Below are 17,667 nucleotides of genomic sequence, written 5' to 3'. Positions count from 1 at the left end.
AAGGTGGTTGATGGAAAAGTCAACTTCTATCTAACAACAATAAGGAAGTTATGAACTGAGTCAGAGTGGCTCAACTAAACATTCACTCCTCTTCTCAAATGTGTTCAAGATAACACCTGTGTTCCTTCCATACCCTCTTCTCCTTCTCTCCTATTTTTTCATCCATTTTCCCTTCCTTTACTATCCCCTCTCCTCTTTTCATAACACCCTCTCCACATCCATACCACCATCCCTCACTCCCCCCTCCATCCCTGCCATACTCCCCACTCACTCTGTCAGCTGACTCTGGGCGCTCTCGGAGACGTTGCGGGGCATGGGCATGTTTCCCGTCATAATCGATGCGTTGGGCCCGGCCAGCATTTTGAACAGGGTGTTGTCCACCATCATCAGGGCTGTAGCGGCCGTGTGGTAGCCCTGGTTATTGAAGTAGGCCGTGACCTCGGCAAACTTCCCCGTGCCGCCTCTGAATGATGCACCCACCACGCAGCGCTCGTTGAATGCCCCACCCTCCTCCTCGGTCTTGGTGAGCACGTACTCCGTGAAGTCTGAGGAGAAGAAGCAGGGGATAGGGTGGATCAGTAAAGACAAGCTTTTTCCATGTCTGCATCTCTATGGTCTAAAGCAGCTTCCACCATGCGTGTTTGAGATTCACTACATTGCAGACAACTGCACAGAATCACTGATCTACAAATCACCTTTCATCTCAAATAACTAGTTATTATGTGGTACTGTGATCCTGTGATCTCTTCCAACATGCTGACACGCTTACCCCTAATATTGACGTCCTGGGCTTGCTGGGCTGCCAATTGTGAAGAATACACCTGTGCCAGGGCGATTGCCAGCGGTCCCTTGCCGGGCTCCAGGGCCACGGGCACGGTGGTGGGGCCATAGCGGCCCAGTGCCAGCCTCAGCTGCGGTGAGTCGTGGCGCCCGGGGAAGGTCTTTGCCACCACCAGGGCCAGCACGGTGAACACCAGGGGCACCAGGAACTGGGCTACAATCACCTTCCAGTTCCTCCAGCTATAGAGCGCCCGCTTCAGGAACATGGCATAGAACTGCTGCATGTACAGTCTGGTCTGGAGAGGAGGGTGGGAAGACAGACAGGAGAGAGAGAAGAGCAAGAGATTATTTCCATATCACCTCTGATTTAATACAGTATGTTCCTATATTTTGTAAGCTCCTAAACCTTCCTACTAATAAACCATATTAATGACAGAAAGAGAAGATGTGTACAGGCAACCTTCTATATTGACATTTAGCTCACTTCCTGTCTGAACCCACACACAAAAACTCTCCTCTCTCACCCCGGTGTTGAGCTTGATGTTGGAGCAGTCCTCGGAGATGAGCGTGCCGCTGTCAGTGAAGTCGGTGACGTCCGTCATGCCGCTGTAGCTGCTGGTGTCGTCCATGGTCCAGTCGTGGGAGCGTCTCTCGTGTTGGTACTGCAGCGGGGGCAGCTGGATGGCCTGGATGTCCAGGCTAGAATCCACCAGCTTCCCGACTCTGGAAATACACAAGAATGTACAGCTTAGTACAGTAGCAGTGTATCTAACCCAAACCCTGGATGTCCAGGCTAGAGACCAACAACTTCACCACTCTGAGGACTCACATAAGGAAATAAACATTTTAAAAAGTACACTTCTCTAGACTGACAGTACACAGGGATGAATACAACTTAGTGGACTTCTCTAGTCTGACAGTACACAGGGACCAATACAACTTAGTGGACTTCTCTAGTCTGACAGTACACAGGGACCAATACAACTTAGTGGACTTCTCTAGTCTGACAGTACACAGGGACCAATACAACTTAGTGGACTTCTCTAGTCTGACAGTACACAGGGACCAATACAACTTAGTGGACTTCTCTAGAATGACAGTACACAGGGACCAATACAACTTAGTGGACTTCTCTAGACTGACAGTACACAGGGACCAATACAACTTAGTGGACTTCTCTAGTTTGACAGTACACAGGGACCAATACAACTTAGTGGACTTCTCTAGTCTGACAGTACACAGGGACCAATACAACTTAGTGGACTTCTCTAGTCTGACAGTACACAGGGACCAATACAACTTAGTGGACTTCTCTAGTCTGACAGTACACAGGGACCAATACAACTTAGTGGACTTCTCTAGAATGACAGTACACAGGGACCAATACAACTTAGTGGACTTCTCTAGTCTGACAGTACACAGGGACCAATACAACTTAGTGGACTTCTCTAGTCTGACAGTACACAGGGACCAATACAACTTAGTGGACTTCTCTAGTCTGACAGTACACAGGGACCAATACAACTTAGTGGACTTCTCTAGAATGACAGTACACAGGGACCAATACAACTTAGTGGACTTCTCTAGTCTGACAGTACACAGGGACCAATACTACTTAGTGGACTTCTCTAGTCTGATAGTAGACAGGGATGAACTTACTTAACAATAACAATAACAATAACAATTTAACTGAGCTTCCCTACTGAACGGAGCTTTATCAGGACAACATAAGGAAATATACAATTTACAGTAGTTAGATACCTAGTATTAGATTATGACAATTCAATTCATCTGTAAATTCAATTAACTATGCTGAGTTTTTCCAGACCATGTGTCCTGACCAGGAAACTTTAGTTCGAGATCCATTGATCCTAATCATGTCAGGTGGTCCGGAGGAACGTAGGAACCTTTCTTTGTACTGTATGACATCTTGACCGTTTTAGACTGTACAAATGTATTTATAGACATGAAACATATTCATTCATTATTGGATGAATCTTTGTGTTCCGGAAGTGGCTTATGGAGAGAGCACTCTGTGTGAATCAGACGGATATTGAAATCTCTTCACAGAACTCAGGAACACACCCCGGGGTCTATTGTACACCAAACAAAGGAGCTCATCGGAGAGTACTTAATAAGTGGGAGTGTGTTTGTGTTACTGGTGATGGTGAGCATTTTATGTCATTCCAGCCCTGCTAACTCTCTCGTCTTCTCACTCTGAGGGGATGGACAGGAGCTTGGACAACCACAATAGCCAGAACGCCATTTCTGTCCTTTACAAATGAATGATCATTTCAGCCAGCCAATCTCCACTCCCACAACGCCTGACACAGACAGCACTCCCCTCAAAGAGCTACATCTAACAGTTCTATAAGTGATCAACGAGACCCCTATCCAGGGTGTGAAAATGGACTCGGGCCTCTGCTGTAGCTGTATGAAATTGATAATGACCAAGAGACTGCATATGTAGTAAGATGAAAAGAAGCGGAAATGACTTGGCCAAGGTAGGAACAGGTGTTAAATTAGGTGGCTTTCAGTATATTTGAACTGAAACTGAAATGACAGGACTAATGTAGATGGTCCACCCCTTCATAGAGCTGGGTGGGAATAAAGCTGAATGAAATTGGTAATGGAAAGAGGCTGTATGTAATAGCCAGGGTATGTACAGACTGAACACGTGTTAAGATAGTGGCTTTTAGAGGAGTTGAAAATGAACCCTAATGATAAGACTAATGGAGATGGTGTTACACCTTTAGATACAGTACATGTATGTATCAGTGTGTACAGACTGAACACGTGTTAAGATGGTGGCTTTTAGTGGAGCTGAAAATTAAGGACTAATGAGGCTTTTGTATACGGGGAATGATGGAGACACTCACTGATAGACCCACATTGTGATGTAAAAATAATGACGCCTGAAATGAGATTTTTTGGAGGTAATTGCTATATCCTGTTTAGAGCCTTCACAGCCGTGTTCTACTGAAAAAACACGTGCCCACAAGAACACGTGCAAGCAAACAAACTATCCTACCAGACAGTAACACAAAAGACATGTATGTATGCTCAGCTCACCCCCCCCCCCCCCAAAAAAAAAACACACACTCACACATTAAAATATGCTTAAAAACACACACACACACACACACACACACACACACAAAGAGGCTTTAAACACAGGCAGAAATAATTGCTCAGATGTAAGCTGAAGACAGCTGGCTGGTTGGTGATGCATAGTAATTGAGCAGAAGATGAGAAGGCAATAAGTGTGTGTGTGTGTGTGTGTGTGTCAGTGGAGGCTCTTCAGAGGAGGAAGGGGAGGACCATCCTCCTCAGAAAAATACAAATGTATAAAAAGTTATATTTTTAGATAAAACTATACAAAATATATTCACGTCACCAAATCATTGATTAAAACACACTTTTTTGCAGTGAAGGTCTACAATAGCCTCAACAACACTCTGTAGGGTAGCACCATGGCATAGCAGGAGGACAGCTAGCTTCCGTCCTCCTCTGGGTACATTGACTTCAACATGGTTCTCACCACTTCCATAGACTTACACAGTAATTATGACAACTTCCGGGGGACGTCCTCCAATCTATCAGAGCTCTGGCAGCATGAACTGACATGTTGTCCACAAAATCAAAGGAACAGAGAATGAATTCAGTACTGAAAGCATAAGCTACAGCTAGCTAGCACTGCAGTGCACCAAATGTGGTGAGTAGTTGACTCAAAGAAAGATAAAGACAATAGGTGAACAGTTAACATTTCTTCCAAAATGAAAGAGAAGCAAGATAAAGATTGTCTTTTTTTTAAACTTTCAGTTTCACTTACTTAGCTAGCAAATGCAGCTAGCTAGTTTAGCCTACTCAAACCCCCTCCTCAAACAGATGGATGCCATGTTAGCTAGCTGGCTATGACTGTCCAACACAACACTGGAACTCTTCCAAGTCAAGGTCAGCTTTTAATTTTACTAATGTATTGCCACCGGGGTCTGCCGGTGTAACTGCTAAACTGACTTTACTGACTGCACACTAACGTTACTGCATGATTGTAGCGGGTTTAGTAACCTGTTATTTCTATTAGCTATGTTGACTAGGACGTTACTTTAGCTAATATGGTGACAACGATGTAGGCTTTAGTGGTTATGATATGGTTTGGCTTGGAAAGGTTTCTTCGCCTGGTCACATACATCTAATGTGTTGTGCATTGAAGAAGTCCACAAGCGAAGGGAAAAAGGTGAGAGGAGGAGAGAGCATAGATGTGAGAAGGAATTTAACATGGCTGCTATGAAACAAATGTTCATTAGTGATCAGGGGTGAATTCATTCCACGGATTCTGTTGAAAAACATTTCTTAAACGGAAGCACACGGAACGAAACAGGGATAAACATTCCTGAATTTGTCCAATAGAAACTCTCATTTGCCACTGTTAGACTAATGATTACACCCTAGATCAGCTAGACGCAGGCAAGACTGTGCAAGGCGGTATTGCATGTGTCACTGTCTGTCACTTCAAATGTTTCTCTCGACCTGTGTGCACCGACGTTGTAAACTTTCATTCACAGGCTAGGTTGTAGCAACCTCATGATGGGTATAGGGAACATGTGAGTATCATGTAGTAGCCTAAGCATATCGATGTTACACTGAGCTGGTTGAATGGAATATGAAAGACAGTTATCCAATATGCTGTAATAGAATTAAGGCCATGCGCATGACACAAATCATCCTCCATTTTAAACGCCATCGACCGCCACAGGTGTGTGTGTGTGTGTGTGTGTGTGTGTGTGTGGTTGTGTGTGTGTGTGTGTGTGGTTGTGTGTGTGTGTGTGTGTGTGTGTGGTTGTGTGTGTGTGTGTGTGTGGTTGTGTGTGGTTGTGTGTGTGTGTGTGTGTGGTTGTGTGTGTGTGTGTGTGTGGTTGTGTGTGTGTGTGTGTGTGTGTGTGTGTGTGTGTGTGTGTGTGTGTGTGTGTGTGTGTGTGTGTGTGTGTGTGTGTGTGTGTGTGTGTGTGTGTGGTTGTGTGTGTGTGTGTGTGGTTGTGTGTGTGTGTGTGTGTGTGTGTGGTTGTGTGTGTGTGTGTGTGTGTGTGTGTGTGTGTGTGTGTGTGTGTGTGTGTGTGTGTGTGTGTGTGTGTGTGTGTGTGTGTGTGTGTGTGTGTGTGTGTGTACACTTAAAAGCCTGCAGGTACATACATACTCATGACAAGTGTTAATATTTATTACAACTGCAGGCTTTAAGGTACTCTCCCTGGGAGCTGTGGTGAGAGGCCCTGACCTAGCTGTTACTCTCCCTGGGAGCTGTGGTGAGAGGTCCAGACCTAGCTGCTACTCTCCCTGGGAGCTGTGGTGAGAGGTCCAGACCTAGCTGGTACTCTCCCTGGGAGCTGTGGTGAGAGGTCCAGACCTAGCTGGTACTCTCCCTGGGAGCTGTGGTGAGAGGTCCAGACCTAGCTGCTACTCTCCCTGGGAGCTGTGGTGAGAGGTCCTGACCTAGCTGCTACTCTCCCTGGGAGCTGTGGTGAGAGGTCCAGACCTAGCTGGTACTCTCCCTGGGAGCTCTGGTGAGAGGTCCAGACCTAGCTGGTACTCTCCCTGGGAGCTGTGGTGAGAGGTCCAGACCTAGCTGGTACTCTCCCTGGGAGCTGTGGTGAGAGGTCCAGACCTAGCTGCTACTCTCCCTGGGAGCTGTGGTGAGAGGTCCTGACCTAGCTGCTACTCTCCCTGGGAGCTGTGGTGAGAGGTCCAGACCTAGCTGGTACTCTCCCTGGGAGCTGTGGTGAGAGGTCCAGACCTAGCTGCTACTCTCCCTGGGAGCTGTGGTGAGAGGTCCTGACCTAGCTGCTACTCTCCCTGGGAGCTGTGGTGAGAGGTCCAGACCTAGCTGGTACTCTCCCTGGGAGCTGTGGTGAGAGGTCCAGACCTAGCTGCTACTCTCCCTGGGAGCTGTGGTGAGAGGTCCAGACCTAGCTGCTACTCTCCCTGGGAGCTGTGGTGAGAGGTCCAGACCTAGCTGGTACTCTCCCTGGGAGCTGTGGTGAGAGGTCCAGACCTAGCTGGTACTCTCCCTGGGAGCTGTGGTGAGAGGTCCTGACCTAGCTGGTACTCTCCCTGGGAGCTGTGGTGAGAGGTCCAGACCTAGCTGGTACTCTCCCTGGGAGCTGTGGTGAGAGGTCCAGACCTAGCTGGTACTCTCCCTGGGAGCTGTGGTGAGAGGTCCAGACCTAGCTGGTACTCTCCCTGGGAGCTGTGGTGAGAGGTCCAGACCTAGCTGCTACTCTCCCTGGGAGCTGTGGTGAGAGGTCCAGACTTAGCTGGTACTCTCCTTGGGAGCTGTGGTGAGAGGTCCAGACCTAGCTGGTACTCTCCCTGGGAGCTGTGGTGAGAGGTCCAGACCTAGCTGGTACTCTCCCTGGGAGCTGTGGTGAGAGGTCCAGACCTAGCTGCTACTCTCCCTGGGAGCTGTGGTGAGAGGTCCTGACCTAGCTGCTACTCTCCCTGGGAGCTGTGGTGAGAGGTCCAGACCTAGCTGCTACTCTCCCTGGGAGCTGTGGTGAGAGGTCCAGACCTAGCTGCTACTCTCCCTGGGAGCTGTGGTGAGAGGCCCTGCCCTAGCTGGTACTCTCCCTGGGAGCTGTGGTGAGAGGTCCAGACCTAGCTGGTACTCTCCCTGGGAGCTGTGGTGAGAGGTCCAGACCTAGCTGGTACTCTCCCTGGGAGCTGTGGTGAGAGGTCCTGACCTAGCTGGTACTCTCCCTGGGAGCTGTGGTGAGAGGTCCAGACCTAGCTGGTACTCTCCCTGGGAGCTGTGGTGAGAGGTCCAGACCTAGCTGGTACTCTCCCTGGGAGCTGTGGTGAGAGGTCCAGACCTAGCTGGTACTCTCCCTGGGAGCTGTGGTGAGAGGTCCAGACCTAGCTGCTACTCTCCCTGGGAGCTGTGGTGAGAGGTCCAGACCTAGCTGGTACTCTCCCTGGGAGCTGTGGTGAGAGGTCCAGACCTAGCTGCTACTCTCCCTGGGAGCTGTGGTGAGAGGTCCAGACCTAGCTGGTACTCTCCCTGGGAGCTGTGGTGAGAGGTCCAGACCTAGCTGGTACTCTCCCTGGGAGCTGTGGTGAGAGGTCCAGACCTAGCTGCTACTCTCCCTGGGAGCTGTGGTGAGAGGTCCAGACCTAGCTGCTACTCTCCCTGGGAGCTGTGGTGAGAGGTCCAGACCTAGCTGCTACTCTCCCTGGGAGCTGTGGTGAGAGGTCCAGACCTAGCTGCTACTCTCCCTGGGAGCTGTGGTGAGAGGTCCAGACCTAGCTGCTACTCTCCCTGGGAGCTGTGGTGAGAGGTCCAGACCTAGCTGCTACTCTCCCTGGGAGCTGTGGTGAGAGGTCCAGACCTAGCTGCTACTCTCCCTGGGAGCTGTGGTGAGAGGTCCAGACCTAGCTGCTACTCTCCCTGGGAGCTCTGGTGAGAGGTCCTGACCTAGCTGCTACTCTCCCTGGGAGCTGTGGTGAGAGGTCCAGGCCTAGCTGGTACTCTTCCTGGGAGCTGTGGTGAGAGGTCCAGACCTAGCTGCTACTCTCCCTGGGAGCTGTGGTGAGAGGTCCAGACCTAGCTGCTACTCTCCCTGGGAGCTGTGGTGAGAGGTCCAGACCTAGCTGGTACTCTTCCTGGGAGCTGTGGTGAGAGGTCCAGGCCTAGCTGGTACTCTTCCTGGGAGCTGTGGTGAGAGGTCCAGACCTAGCTGCTACTCTCCCTGGGAGCTGTGGTGAGAGGTCCAGACCTAGCTGCTACTCTTCCTGGGAGCTGTGGTGAGAGTGTGATCCCAGACCTAGCTGCTACTCTCCCTGGGAGCTGTGGTGAGTGTGTGATCCCATACCTGAGGAAGACCTCCTCCATGGTGGTGACAGAGGCTCCATAGCTGGCGATGCCCAGCTCCTCTCTGTTCATCTCCAGCTCTGCAAACAGCAGCTCAAACCTGGAGAGGGAAGAACGTTGATCCATCAGAGATCAGTCAGACCCGGGTCTAAAACAGTCTTCTGTCATGGGGATCTACGGTGACATCACAGGCCGTTAAATAACCTCAACAGTCAGTCAATACTCCCTCCAGATAAAACCAACAACTAGGGCAGGGACCAAAATTACCACCCTATTCCCATTTTACTGCACTACTTTTCACCAGGTCAAAAGTGGTCAAAAGTAGTGCACTAAATAGGGAGCCATTTGGGACATAAGCTATATATCTACTTGAAACATCACCCTTACCTCTAGAAGTAGAGGTGTCTGTAATCATACTGTAGCAAGCAGCAACACCCTCAGATTGGACCCAACTTGGGCTCATCAAAATAGACTGACAAAAATAGTGTGTCACACTAAACACCGAGCTGTGGCCATCGGCACTGATGGCCTGTGTGAGATTGGGTATTGATTTTGTCTTACCGGTTGGTGTTCTCTTTGGGCAGAATGTATGAGAGCTCAGCCCCAGCACTGCTCTCCAGCGTGGCATTGGGAACGTACATGTGGACCAGACGCGTGATCTCAGACACGTTGCACAGCGCATCCTTCACGATCACCATGTGGTAGCCAGCACCTGAGACGCAGGAGAAGGAATGTAAAGTTACATCTCTGAATCCCTCTCCCATCACCTCATGACATTCTACAACTACTAGTTATTCACACTATGTTCTGTCTTGTATTCTTCACTCCCACTTCACCCCTTCTATCCAACCCTTTTCATTTCACCACTACATTCCACCTCTTCTCTCCTCTCTGTTTCCACAACCTCTCTATCACACCTGTTCATTTTATCATCCCTCCTCTCTTCCACACCCTTTACCCTCTCTACCCATTATCCCTCCTCTCTTCCCTCTCCCACACCCTTTCCCCTCTCTACCCATTCTCCCTCCCTCCTCCCTCTCCCACACCCTTTCCCCTCTCTACCCATTATCCCTCCTCTCTTCCCTCTCCCACACCCTTTCCCCTCTCTACCCATTCTCCCTCCCTCCCTCCTCCCTCTCCCACACCCTTTCCCCTCTCTACCCATTATCCCTCCTCTCTTCCCTCTCCCACACCCTTTCCCCTCTCTACCCATTCTCCCTCCCTCCCCTCCCTCTCCCACACCCTTTCCCCTCTCTACCCATTATCCCTCCCTCCCTCCCTCCTCTCTTCCCTCTCCCACACCCTTTCCCCTCTCTACCCATTCTCTCTCCCTCCCTCCCTCCCTCCTCTCTTCCCTCTCCCACACCCTTTCCCCTCTCTACCCATTCTCCCTCCCTCCCTCCTCCCTCTCCCACACCCTTTCCCCTCTCTACCCATTATCCCTCCTCTCTTCCCTCTCCCACACCCTTTCCCCTCTCTACCCATTATCCCTCCCTCCCTACCCATTATCCCTCCTCTCTTCCCTCTCCCACACCCTTTCCCCTCTCTACCCATTATCCCTCCCTCCCCTCTTCCCTCTCCCACACCCTTTACCCTCTCTACCCTCCCTCCCTCCCTCCTCTCTTCCCTCTCCCACACCCTTTCCCCTCTCTACCCATTATCCCTCCCTCCCTCCTCTCTTCCCTCTCCCACACCCTTTACCCTCTCTACCCTCCCTCCCTCCCTCCTCTCTTCCCTCTCCCACACCCTTTACCCTCTCTACCCTCCCTCCCTCCCTCCTCTCTTCCCTCTCCCATACCCTTTACCCTCTCTACCCATTCTCCCTCCCTCCCTCCCTCCCTCCTCTCTTCCCTCTCCCATACCCTTTACCCTCTCTACCCATTCTCCCTCCCTCCCTCCCTCCTCTCTTCCCTCTCCCATACCCTTTACCCTCTCTACCCATTCTTCTTTTTCTCCCTCCCTCCTCTCACCATATTTGTTCTTGAGAAACAGAGGCGAGCCGCAGCACTGCAGCTCTCCCCCAGCCATGATGACTATACGGTCCCCCAGCAGGTCGGCCTCGTCCATAAAGTGTGTAGTCAGCAGGATGGTGCGCCCGCGCTTCTCACCCTGGAGCAGGTCCCAGGTGGCCCGCCTCGCCGACGGGTCCATGCCCGACGTGGGCTCATCCAACATCACCACCTGGATGGGAGGAGTGGTGAGATGGAGGGATGGAAGGACAAAGATAGAGACAGGGAGGGGGGTGGAGGAAGGGGAAGATTGAGGGATGGAAGTGAAGGGACAGAGAAAGAGCCAGATGGGTAAGATGTGTTGAAATAGCCTTGTGTGTTGCACATACTGTGCATCAAGTATTCATACCACATTTTGTTGTGTTACAGCCCAAATTCAAAATGGATTTCAGAGAATGTTTTTCTCACCCATCTACACACAATACCCCATAATGACAAAGTGAAAAAATGTTTTTAGGAATTTTAAAAAATGAAATAAATAAAAGTCTAATTGACCAAAGTATTCACACCCTCGAGTCAATACTTTGTAGAAGCACTTTTGGCATGGATTACAGCTGTGAGTAGGCTGGGTCAGTCTCTATGGATTGTGCAATATTTGCCCATTTATTATTTTCTAAATTCTTCAAGGGCTGTCAAATTGGTTGTTAATCATTGCTAGACACCCATGTTCAGGTCTTGCCATAGATTTTCAAGTAGATTTAAGTCAAAACTGTAACTCAGTAACTCAGGAACATTTACTGACTTCTTGGTAAGCAACTCCAGTGTATATTTTGCCTTGTGTTTTAGGTTATTGTCCTGCTGAAAGGTGAACTCATCTCCCAGTGTCTGGTGGAAAGCAGACAGATCCAGGTTTTTCTCTAGGATTTAGCCTGTGCTTAGCTCCATTCTGTTTCTTCATTTATCCTGAAAAACTCCTCAGTCCATAACAATTTCAAGCACACCCATAACACAATGCAGCCACCCCGATGTTTGAAAATATGAAGAGTGGTACTCAGTAATGTGTTGTACTGGATTTGCCCCAAACATAACACTATATATTCAGGACAAAAAGTGCATTTCTTTGCAATTTTTTTTCTCCCAGTATTAGTTTAGTGCCTTGTTGCAAACATGATGCGTGTTTTGCAATATTTGTATTCTGTACAGGTTTCCTTCTTTTCACTCTGTCAATTAGGTTAGTATTGTGGACTAACTACATTATTGTTGAACCACCGTTCTCTCATAGTAATTAAACTCTAACTGTTTTAAAGTCACCATTGGCCTCATGGTGAAACCCCTAAACGATTTCCTTCCTCTCCGGCAACTGTGTTATGAAGGACGCCTGTATCTTTGTAGTTACTGGGTGTATTGATACACCATCAGAAGTGTAATTAATAACTTCACCATGCTCAAAGGGATATTCAATGTCTAATTTATTTTTTATCTACCAATAGGTACCCTTCTTTGTGAGGCATTGGAAAACCTCCCTGGTCTTTGTGGTTGAATCTGTGTTTGAATCTGAGTTTGAAATTCACTTCTAGACGGAGGGGCCTTACATATTGTAAGTGTGGGGTACAGAGATGAGGTAGTCATTCAAAAATCATGTTAAACACTATTATTGCACACAGAGTGAGTCCATGCAACTTATTACGTGACTTGTTAAGCAAATGTTTACTCCTAAACGTATTTAGGCTTGTCATAACAAACGGGTTGAATACTTATGGACTCAAGACATTTCAGCGTTATATTTTTCGTACATAGAAAAACAACATAATTCCACTTTGACATTATGAGGTATTGTGTTTAGGCCAGTGACAACAATCTCAACGTAATCCATTTTAAATGCAGGCTGTAACACAACAAAATGTGGAAAAGGAATCTGTATTTATTCATGCAATTATGTTATGCCTGTACTTTGACAATGCCACGCTAACTAACCCTCTGGGGTTAATAAAGTCATTTTGAATTGAGTGACAAGGCAATACCTTCAGGTCAAAAGCAGTGCACTGAATAGGGAAATGGGTGGCATTTGGGACACAATCCAATACTGACCTTGGAGTCTCCGATGAGGCCGATGCCAATGGATAGTTTCCTCTTCATCCCACCTGACAGGGTCTTGGAGTGGGAATGTCGCTTGTCCTCCAGGTTCAGAATCCTGATGATCCGGTCCACCTCAGCTGGAATCTTCTCCTGGGAATAACCCTTCAGCTGGAGACGAGAGAGAGAGAGAGACATAAGGAATAACCCTTCAACTGGAGACGAGAGAGACATAAGGAATACCCCTTCAGCTGGAGACGAGAGAGAGAGAGACATAAGGAATACCCACCCCTTCAGCTGGAGACGAGACAGAGAAAGACATAAGGAATAACCCTTCAGATGGAGACGAGAGAGAGAGAGAGACATAAGGAATACCCCTTCAGCTGGAGACGAGAGAGAGAGAGACACATAAGGAATACCCCTTCAGCTGGAGACGAGAGAGAGAGACAGACATAAGGAATACCCCTTCAGCTGGAGACGAGAGAGAGAGACATAAGGAATACCCCTTCAGCTGGAGACGAGAGAGAGAGAGACATAAGGAATACCCCTTCAGCTGGAGACGAGAGAGAGAGAGAGTTAAGGAATACCCCTTCAGCTGGAGACGAGAGAGAGAGAGAGAGAGAGACATAAGGAATACCCCTTCAGCTGGAGACGAGAGAGAGAGAGAGACATAAGGAATACCCCTTCAGCTGGAGACGAGACAGAGAGAGAGAGACATAAGGAATAACCCTTCAGCTGGAGACGAGAGAGAGAGAGACATAAGGAATACCCCTTCAGCTGGAGACGAGACAGAGAGAGAGAGACATAAGGAATAACCCTTCAGCTGGAGACGAGAGAGAGAGAGACATAAGGAATACCCCTTCAGCTGGAGACGAGACAGAGAGAGAGAGACATAAGGAATAACCCTTCAGCTGGAGACGAGAGAGAGAGAGACATAAGGAATAACCCTTCAGCTGGAGACGAGAGAGAGAGAGACATAAGGAATAACCCTTCAGCTGGAGACGAGACAGAGAAAGACATAAGGAATAACCCTTCAGCTGGAGACGAGACAGAGAAAGACATAAGGAATAACCCTTCAGCTGGAGACGAGAGAGAGAGAGAGACATAAGGAATAACCCTTCAACTGGAGACGAGAGAGAGAAAGAGACATAAGGAATAACCCTTCAGCTGGAGATGAGAGGCATAAGGAATACATACCACAGCTGGAGAGTGCAATAGAGAGCGAGAGCATGAGAGAAAGCAAGGGAGAGCGAGCGCGAGAGACATAAGTGGGAAGAAGGGAAGTATGGAATGTGAGGAAAAGTTAGAGTGAAATTGAGAAAGTAAACTTAAAAGGAACGATAAGAGGACGGAATGTAAGGAACGTAGAGGGGAATGGTGCCTGCGTGCCTATCTCTGTACCTGCATGCCTGACTGCCTATCTGTCTCTGTGCCTGTCTGCCTGCCTGTCTCTGTGCCTGTCTGACTCAGTGTCTGTGTGCCTGCCTGTCTCGGTGCCTATCTACCTCCCTGACTCGGTGCCTGCCTGCCTGTCTCGGTGCCTGTCTGCCTGCCTGTCTCTGTGTCTGTCTGCCTGCCTCCCTGACTCGGTGCCTGTGTGCCTGTCTCGGTGCCTGTCTACCTCCCTGACTCGGTGCCTGTGTGCCTGTCTCGGTGCCTGTCTACCTCCCTGAATCGGTGCCTGCCTGCCTGTCTCGGTGCCTGCCTGTCTCTGTGCCTGTCTGCCTCCCTGACTCGGTGCCTGTGTGCCTGCCTGCCTGTCTCGGTGCCTGTCTACCTCCCTGACTCGGTGCCTGCCTGCCTGTCTCGGTGCCTGCGTGCCCGCATCGGTGCCTGCGTGCGTGCCTGCCTGCCTGTCTCGGTGCCTGCCTGCGTGTTTGCATGTCTTACCTGTGTGTAGAATAGCAGGTGCTCCTGGACAGTGAGGTTGTCAAAGAGCACGTCGTGCTGCGGACACAGGCCCAGGCTGTGGCGAATCAGAGCCATGTCCTGACAGATGTCATAGCCGTTAATGTAGGCCCTGCCACTGCTGGGAGGAAACAGACCTGGAGGATACACAGAGAAACATAGCTGTTAATGTAGGCCCTGCTACTGAAACAGACCTGGAGGATACACAGAGAAACATAGCTGTTAATGTAGGCCCTGCTACTGAAACAGACCTGGAGGATACACAGAGAAACATAGCTGTTAATGTAGGCCCTGCTACTGAAACAGACCTGGAGGATACACAGAGAAACATAGCTGTTAATGTAGGCCCTGCTACTGAAACAGACCTGGAGGATACACAGAGAAACATAGCTGTTAATGTAGGCCCTGCTACTGAAACAGACCTGGAGGATACACAGAGAAACATAAGGAGTGAGTTGTACAATACAAAGCCTATTGTGAGTTTGGTTTTAAGAGGAGGCACACTGGCCTGTCTATGCTTGCGGTTCTGTTAGCGTCATCACTGTTTTCAATTCGGTCTGTAGATTGTACAAGGGAAAAGTAGGAATGTGTATGGCTGTGTGTGTGTGTGTGTGTGTGTGTGTGTGTGTGTGTGTGTGTGTGCGTCCCACCTGTCAGCATGGACAGTGTGGTGGTCTTCCCGGCTCCGTTGTGCCCCAGCAGAACTGTGATCTGGCCCTCGAACATGTTCACTGTCAGATCCTTGACAGCCTGCCGCGTCTTGTTACCCACTTTGAACTCCTGGCAGGATGACAATCATTCCATCTAAATGGTTACAATGGCCTACCTATCCCTGGATTAACATCATTACAATGGCCTACCTATCCCTGGATTAACATCATTACAATGGCATACCTATCCCTAGATTAACATCATTACAATGGCCAACCTATCCCTGGATTAAAATCATTACAATGGCCTACCTATCCCTGGATTAACATCATTACAATGGCCTACCTATCCCTGGATTAAAATCATTACAATGGCATCCCTATCCCTGGATTAACATCATTACAATGGCCTATTTATCCCTGGATTAACATCATTACAATGGCATCCCTATCCCTAGATTAAAATCATTACAATGGCCAACCTATCCCTGGATTAACATCATTACAATGGCCTACCTATCCCTGGATTAAAATCATTACAATGGCCTACCTATCCCTGGATTAACATCATTACAATGGCATACCTATCCCTAGATGAACATCATTACAATGGCCAACCTATCCCTGGATTAAAATCATTACAATGGCCTACCTATCCCTGGATTAACATCATTACAATGGCCTACCTATCCCTGGATTAAAATCATTACAATGGCCTACCTATCCCTGGATTAAAATCATTACAATGGCCTACCTATCGTTGGATTAACATCATTACAATGGCATACCTATCCCTGGATTAACATCATTACAATGGCCAACCTATCCCTGGATTAACATCATCACAATGGCCTACCTATCCCTGGATTAACATCATTACAATGGCCTACCTATCCCTGGATTAAAATCATTACAATGGCATCCCTATCCCTGGATTAACATCATTACAATGGCCTACCTATCCCTGGATTAACATCATTACAATGGCATACCTATCCCTGGATTAACATCATTACAATGGCCTACCTATCCCTGGATTAACATCATTACAATGGCCTACCTATCCCTGGATTAACATCATTACAATGGCCTACCTATCCCTGGATTAAAATCATTACAATGGCCTACCTATCCCTGGATTAAAATCATTACAATGGCACCCCTATCCCTGGATTAACATCATTACAATGGCATACCTATCCCTGGATTAAAATCATTACAATGGCCTACCTATCCCTGGATTAAAATCATTACAATGGCCTACCTATCCCTGGATTAACATCATTGCAATGGCCTACCTATCCCTGGATTAAAATCATTACAATGGCATCCCTATCCCTGGATTAAAATCATTACAATGGCCTACCTATCCCTGGATTAAAATCATTACAATGGCCTACCTATCCCTGGATTAACATCATTGCAATGGCCTACCTATCCCTGGATTAAAATCATTACAATGGCCTACCTATCCCTGGATTAAAATCATTACAATGGCATCCCTATCCCTGGATTAAAATCATTACAATGGCCAACCTATCCCTGGATTACAATCATTACAATGGTCTACCTATCCCTGGATTAAAATCATTACAATGGCCTACCTATCCCTCGATTAAAATCATTCCATCTAAGTGATTACAACTGACTATTTATCCACGGATAAAATCATTAAGGACCGCAACCACCCGAGCCACGGCCTGTTCTCCCCATTTCCATCACTCTGACGCGGGCAATATAGGAGCATCATGACAAAAACTTCCTGCACTGTTTGGAGCCTAACAATTTCACTGTACCCTGCAATTACATCTGCGACCCTGTGCATGCAACTAATAAACTAATTTAATGATAACAATGGCCTACCTATCCCTGAGGGAAGTCATTATTTTGCTCTTTGTTATCCCTCTCCAGCCCTGGGTGTAATCACCTCATCTCCAGCCCTGGGTCTAATCACCTCATCTCCAGCCCTGGGTCTAATCACCTCATCTCCAGCCCTGGGTGTAATCACCTCATCTCCAGCCCTGGGTGTAATCACCTCATCTCCAGCCCTGGGTGTAATCACCTCATCTCCAGCCCTGAGTGTAATCACCTCATCTCCAGCCCTGGGTGTAATCACCTCATCTCCAGCCCTGGGTCTAATCACCTCATCTCCAGCCCTGGGTGTAATCACCTCATCTCCAGCCCTGGGTGTAATCACCTCATCTCCAGCCCTGGGTGTAATCACCTCCTCTCCAGCCCTGGGTGTAATCACCTCCTCTCCAGCCCTGGGTCTAATCACCTCATCTCCAGCCCTGAGTGTAATCACCTCATCTCCAGCCCTGAGTGTAATCACCTCATCACCAGCCCTGAGTGTAATCACCTCATCTCCAGCCCTGAGTGTAATCACCTCATCTCCAGCCCTGAGTGTAATCACCTCATCTCCAGCCCTGAGTGTAATCACCTCATC

At 48.5% G+C, this 17,667-nt stretch overlaps 1 protein-coding gene and 1 long non-coding RNA gene across 3 annotated transcripts in view; one reads left to right on the top strand and one right to left on the bottom strand.

Annotated features, from left to right (window-relative positions):
* abca3b (ATP binding cassette subfamily A member 3b) overlaps window positions 1-17,667 on the bottom strand; it is an 84,693-nt gene that overhangs the window by 14,044 nt on the left and 52,982 nt on the right. For both annotated transcript variants that reach the window (XM_090197342.1, XM_090197343.1), the window contains exons 12-20: window positions 15,222-15,351; window positions 14,554-14,708; window positions 12,679-12,834; window positions 10,612-10,822; window positions 9,203-9,353; window positions 8,643-8,741; window positions 1,305-1,503; window positions 770-1,076; window positions 272-545 (exon numbers count right to left, since the gene is read on the bottom strand). In XM_090197342.1, coding sequence (XP_090053468.1) covers window positions 272-545; window positions 770-1,076; window positions 1,305-1,503; window positions 8,643-8,741; window positions 9,203-9,353; window positions 10,612-10,822; window positions 12,679-12,834; window positions 14,554-14,708; window positions 15,222-15,351 — 1,682 coding nt within the window. The remainder of the gene's footprint in view (window positions 1-271; window positions 546-769; window positions 1,077-1,304; window positions 1,504-8,642; window positions 8,742-9,202; window positions 9,354-10,611; window positions 10,823-12,678; window positions 12,835-14,553; window positions 14,709-15,221; window positions 15,352-17,667) is intronic.
* On the top strand, window positions 9,226-11,146 carry LOC149978982 (uncharacterized). The gene is made up of 2 exons (XR_016486064.1): window positions 9,226-9,374; window positions 10,634-11,146. It is a non-coding gene; the product is annotated as an uncharacterized LOC149978982 (long non-coding RNA).

Source organism: Oncorhynchus mykiss, chromosome 13 (genome assembly GCF_057628025.1).
Source record: "Oncorhynchus mykiss isolate SJ-2025 chromosome 13, ASM5762802v1, whole genome shotgun sequence".
NCBI lineage: Eukaryota > Metazoa > Chordata > Actinopteri > Salmoniformes > Salmonidae > Oncorhynchus > Oncorhynchus mykiss.
This window is presented reverse-complemented; position numbering and strand designations above follow the sequence as displayed.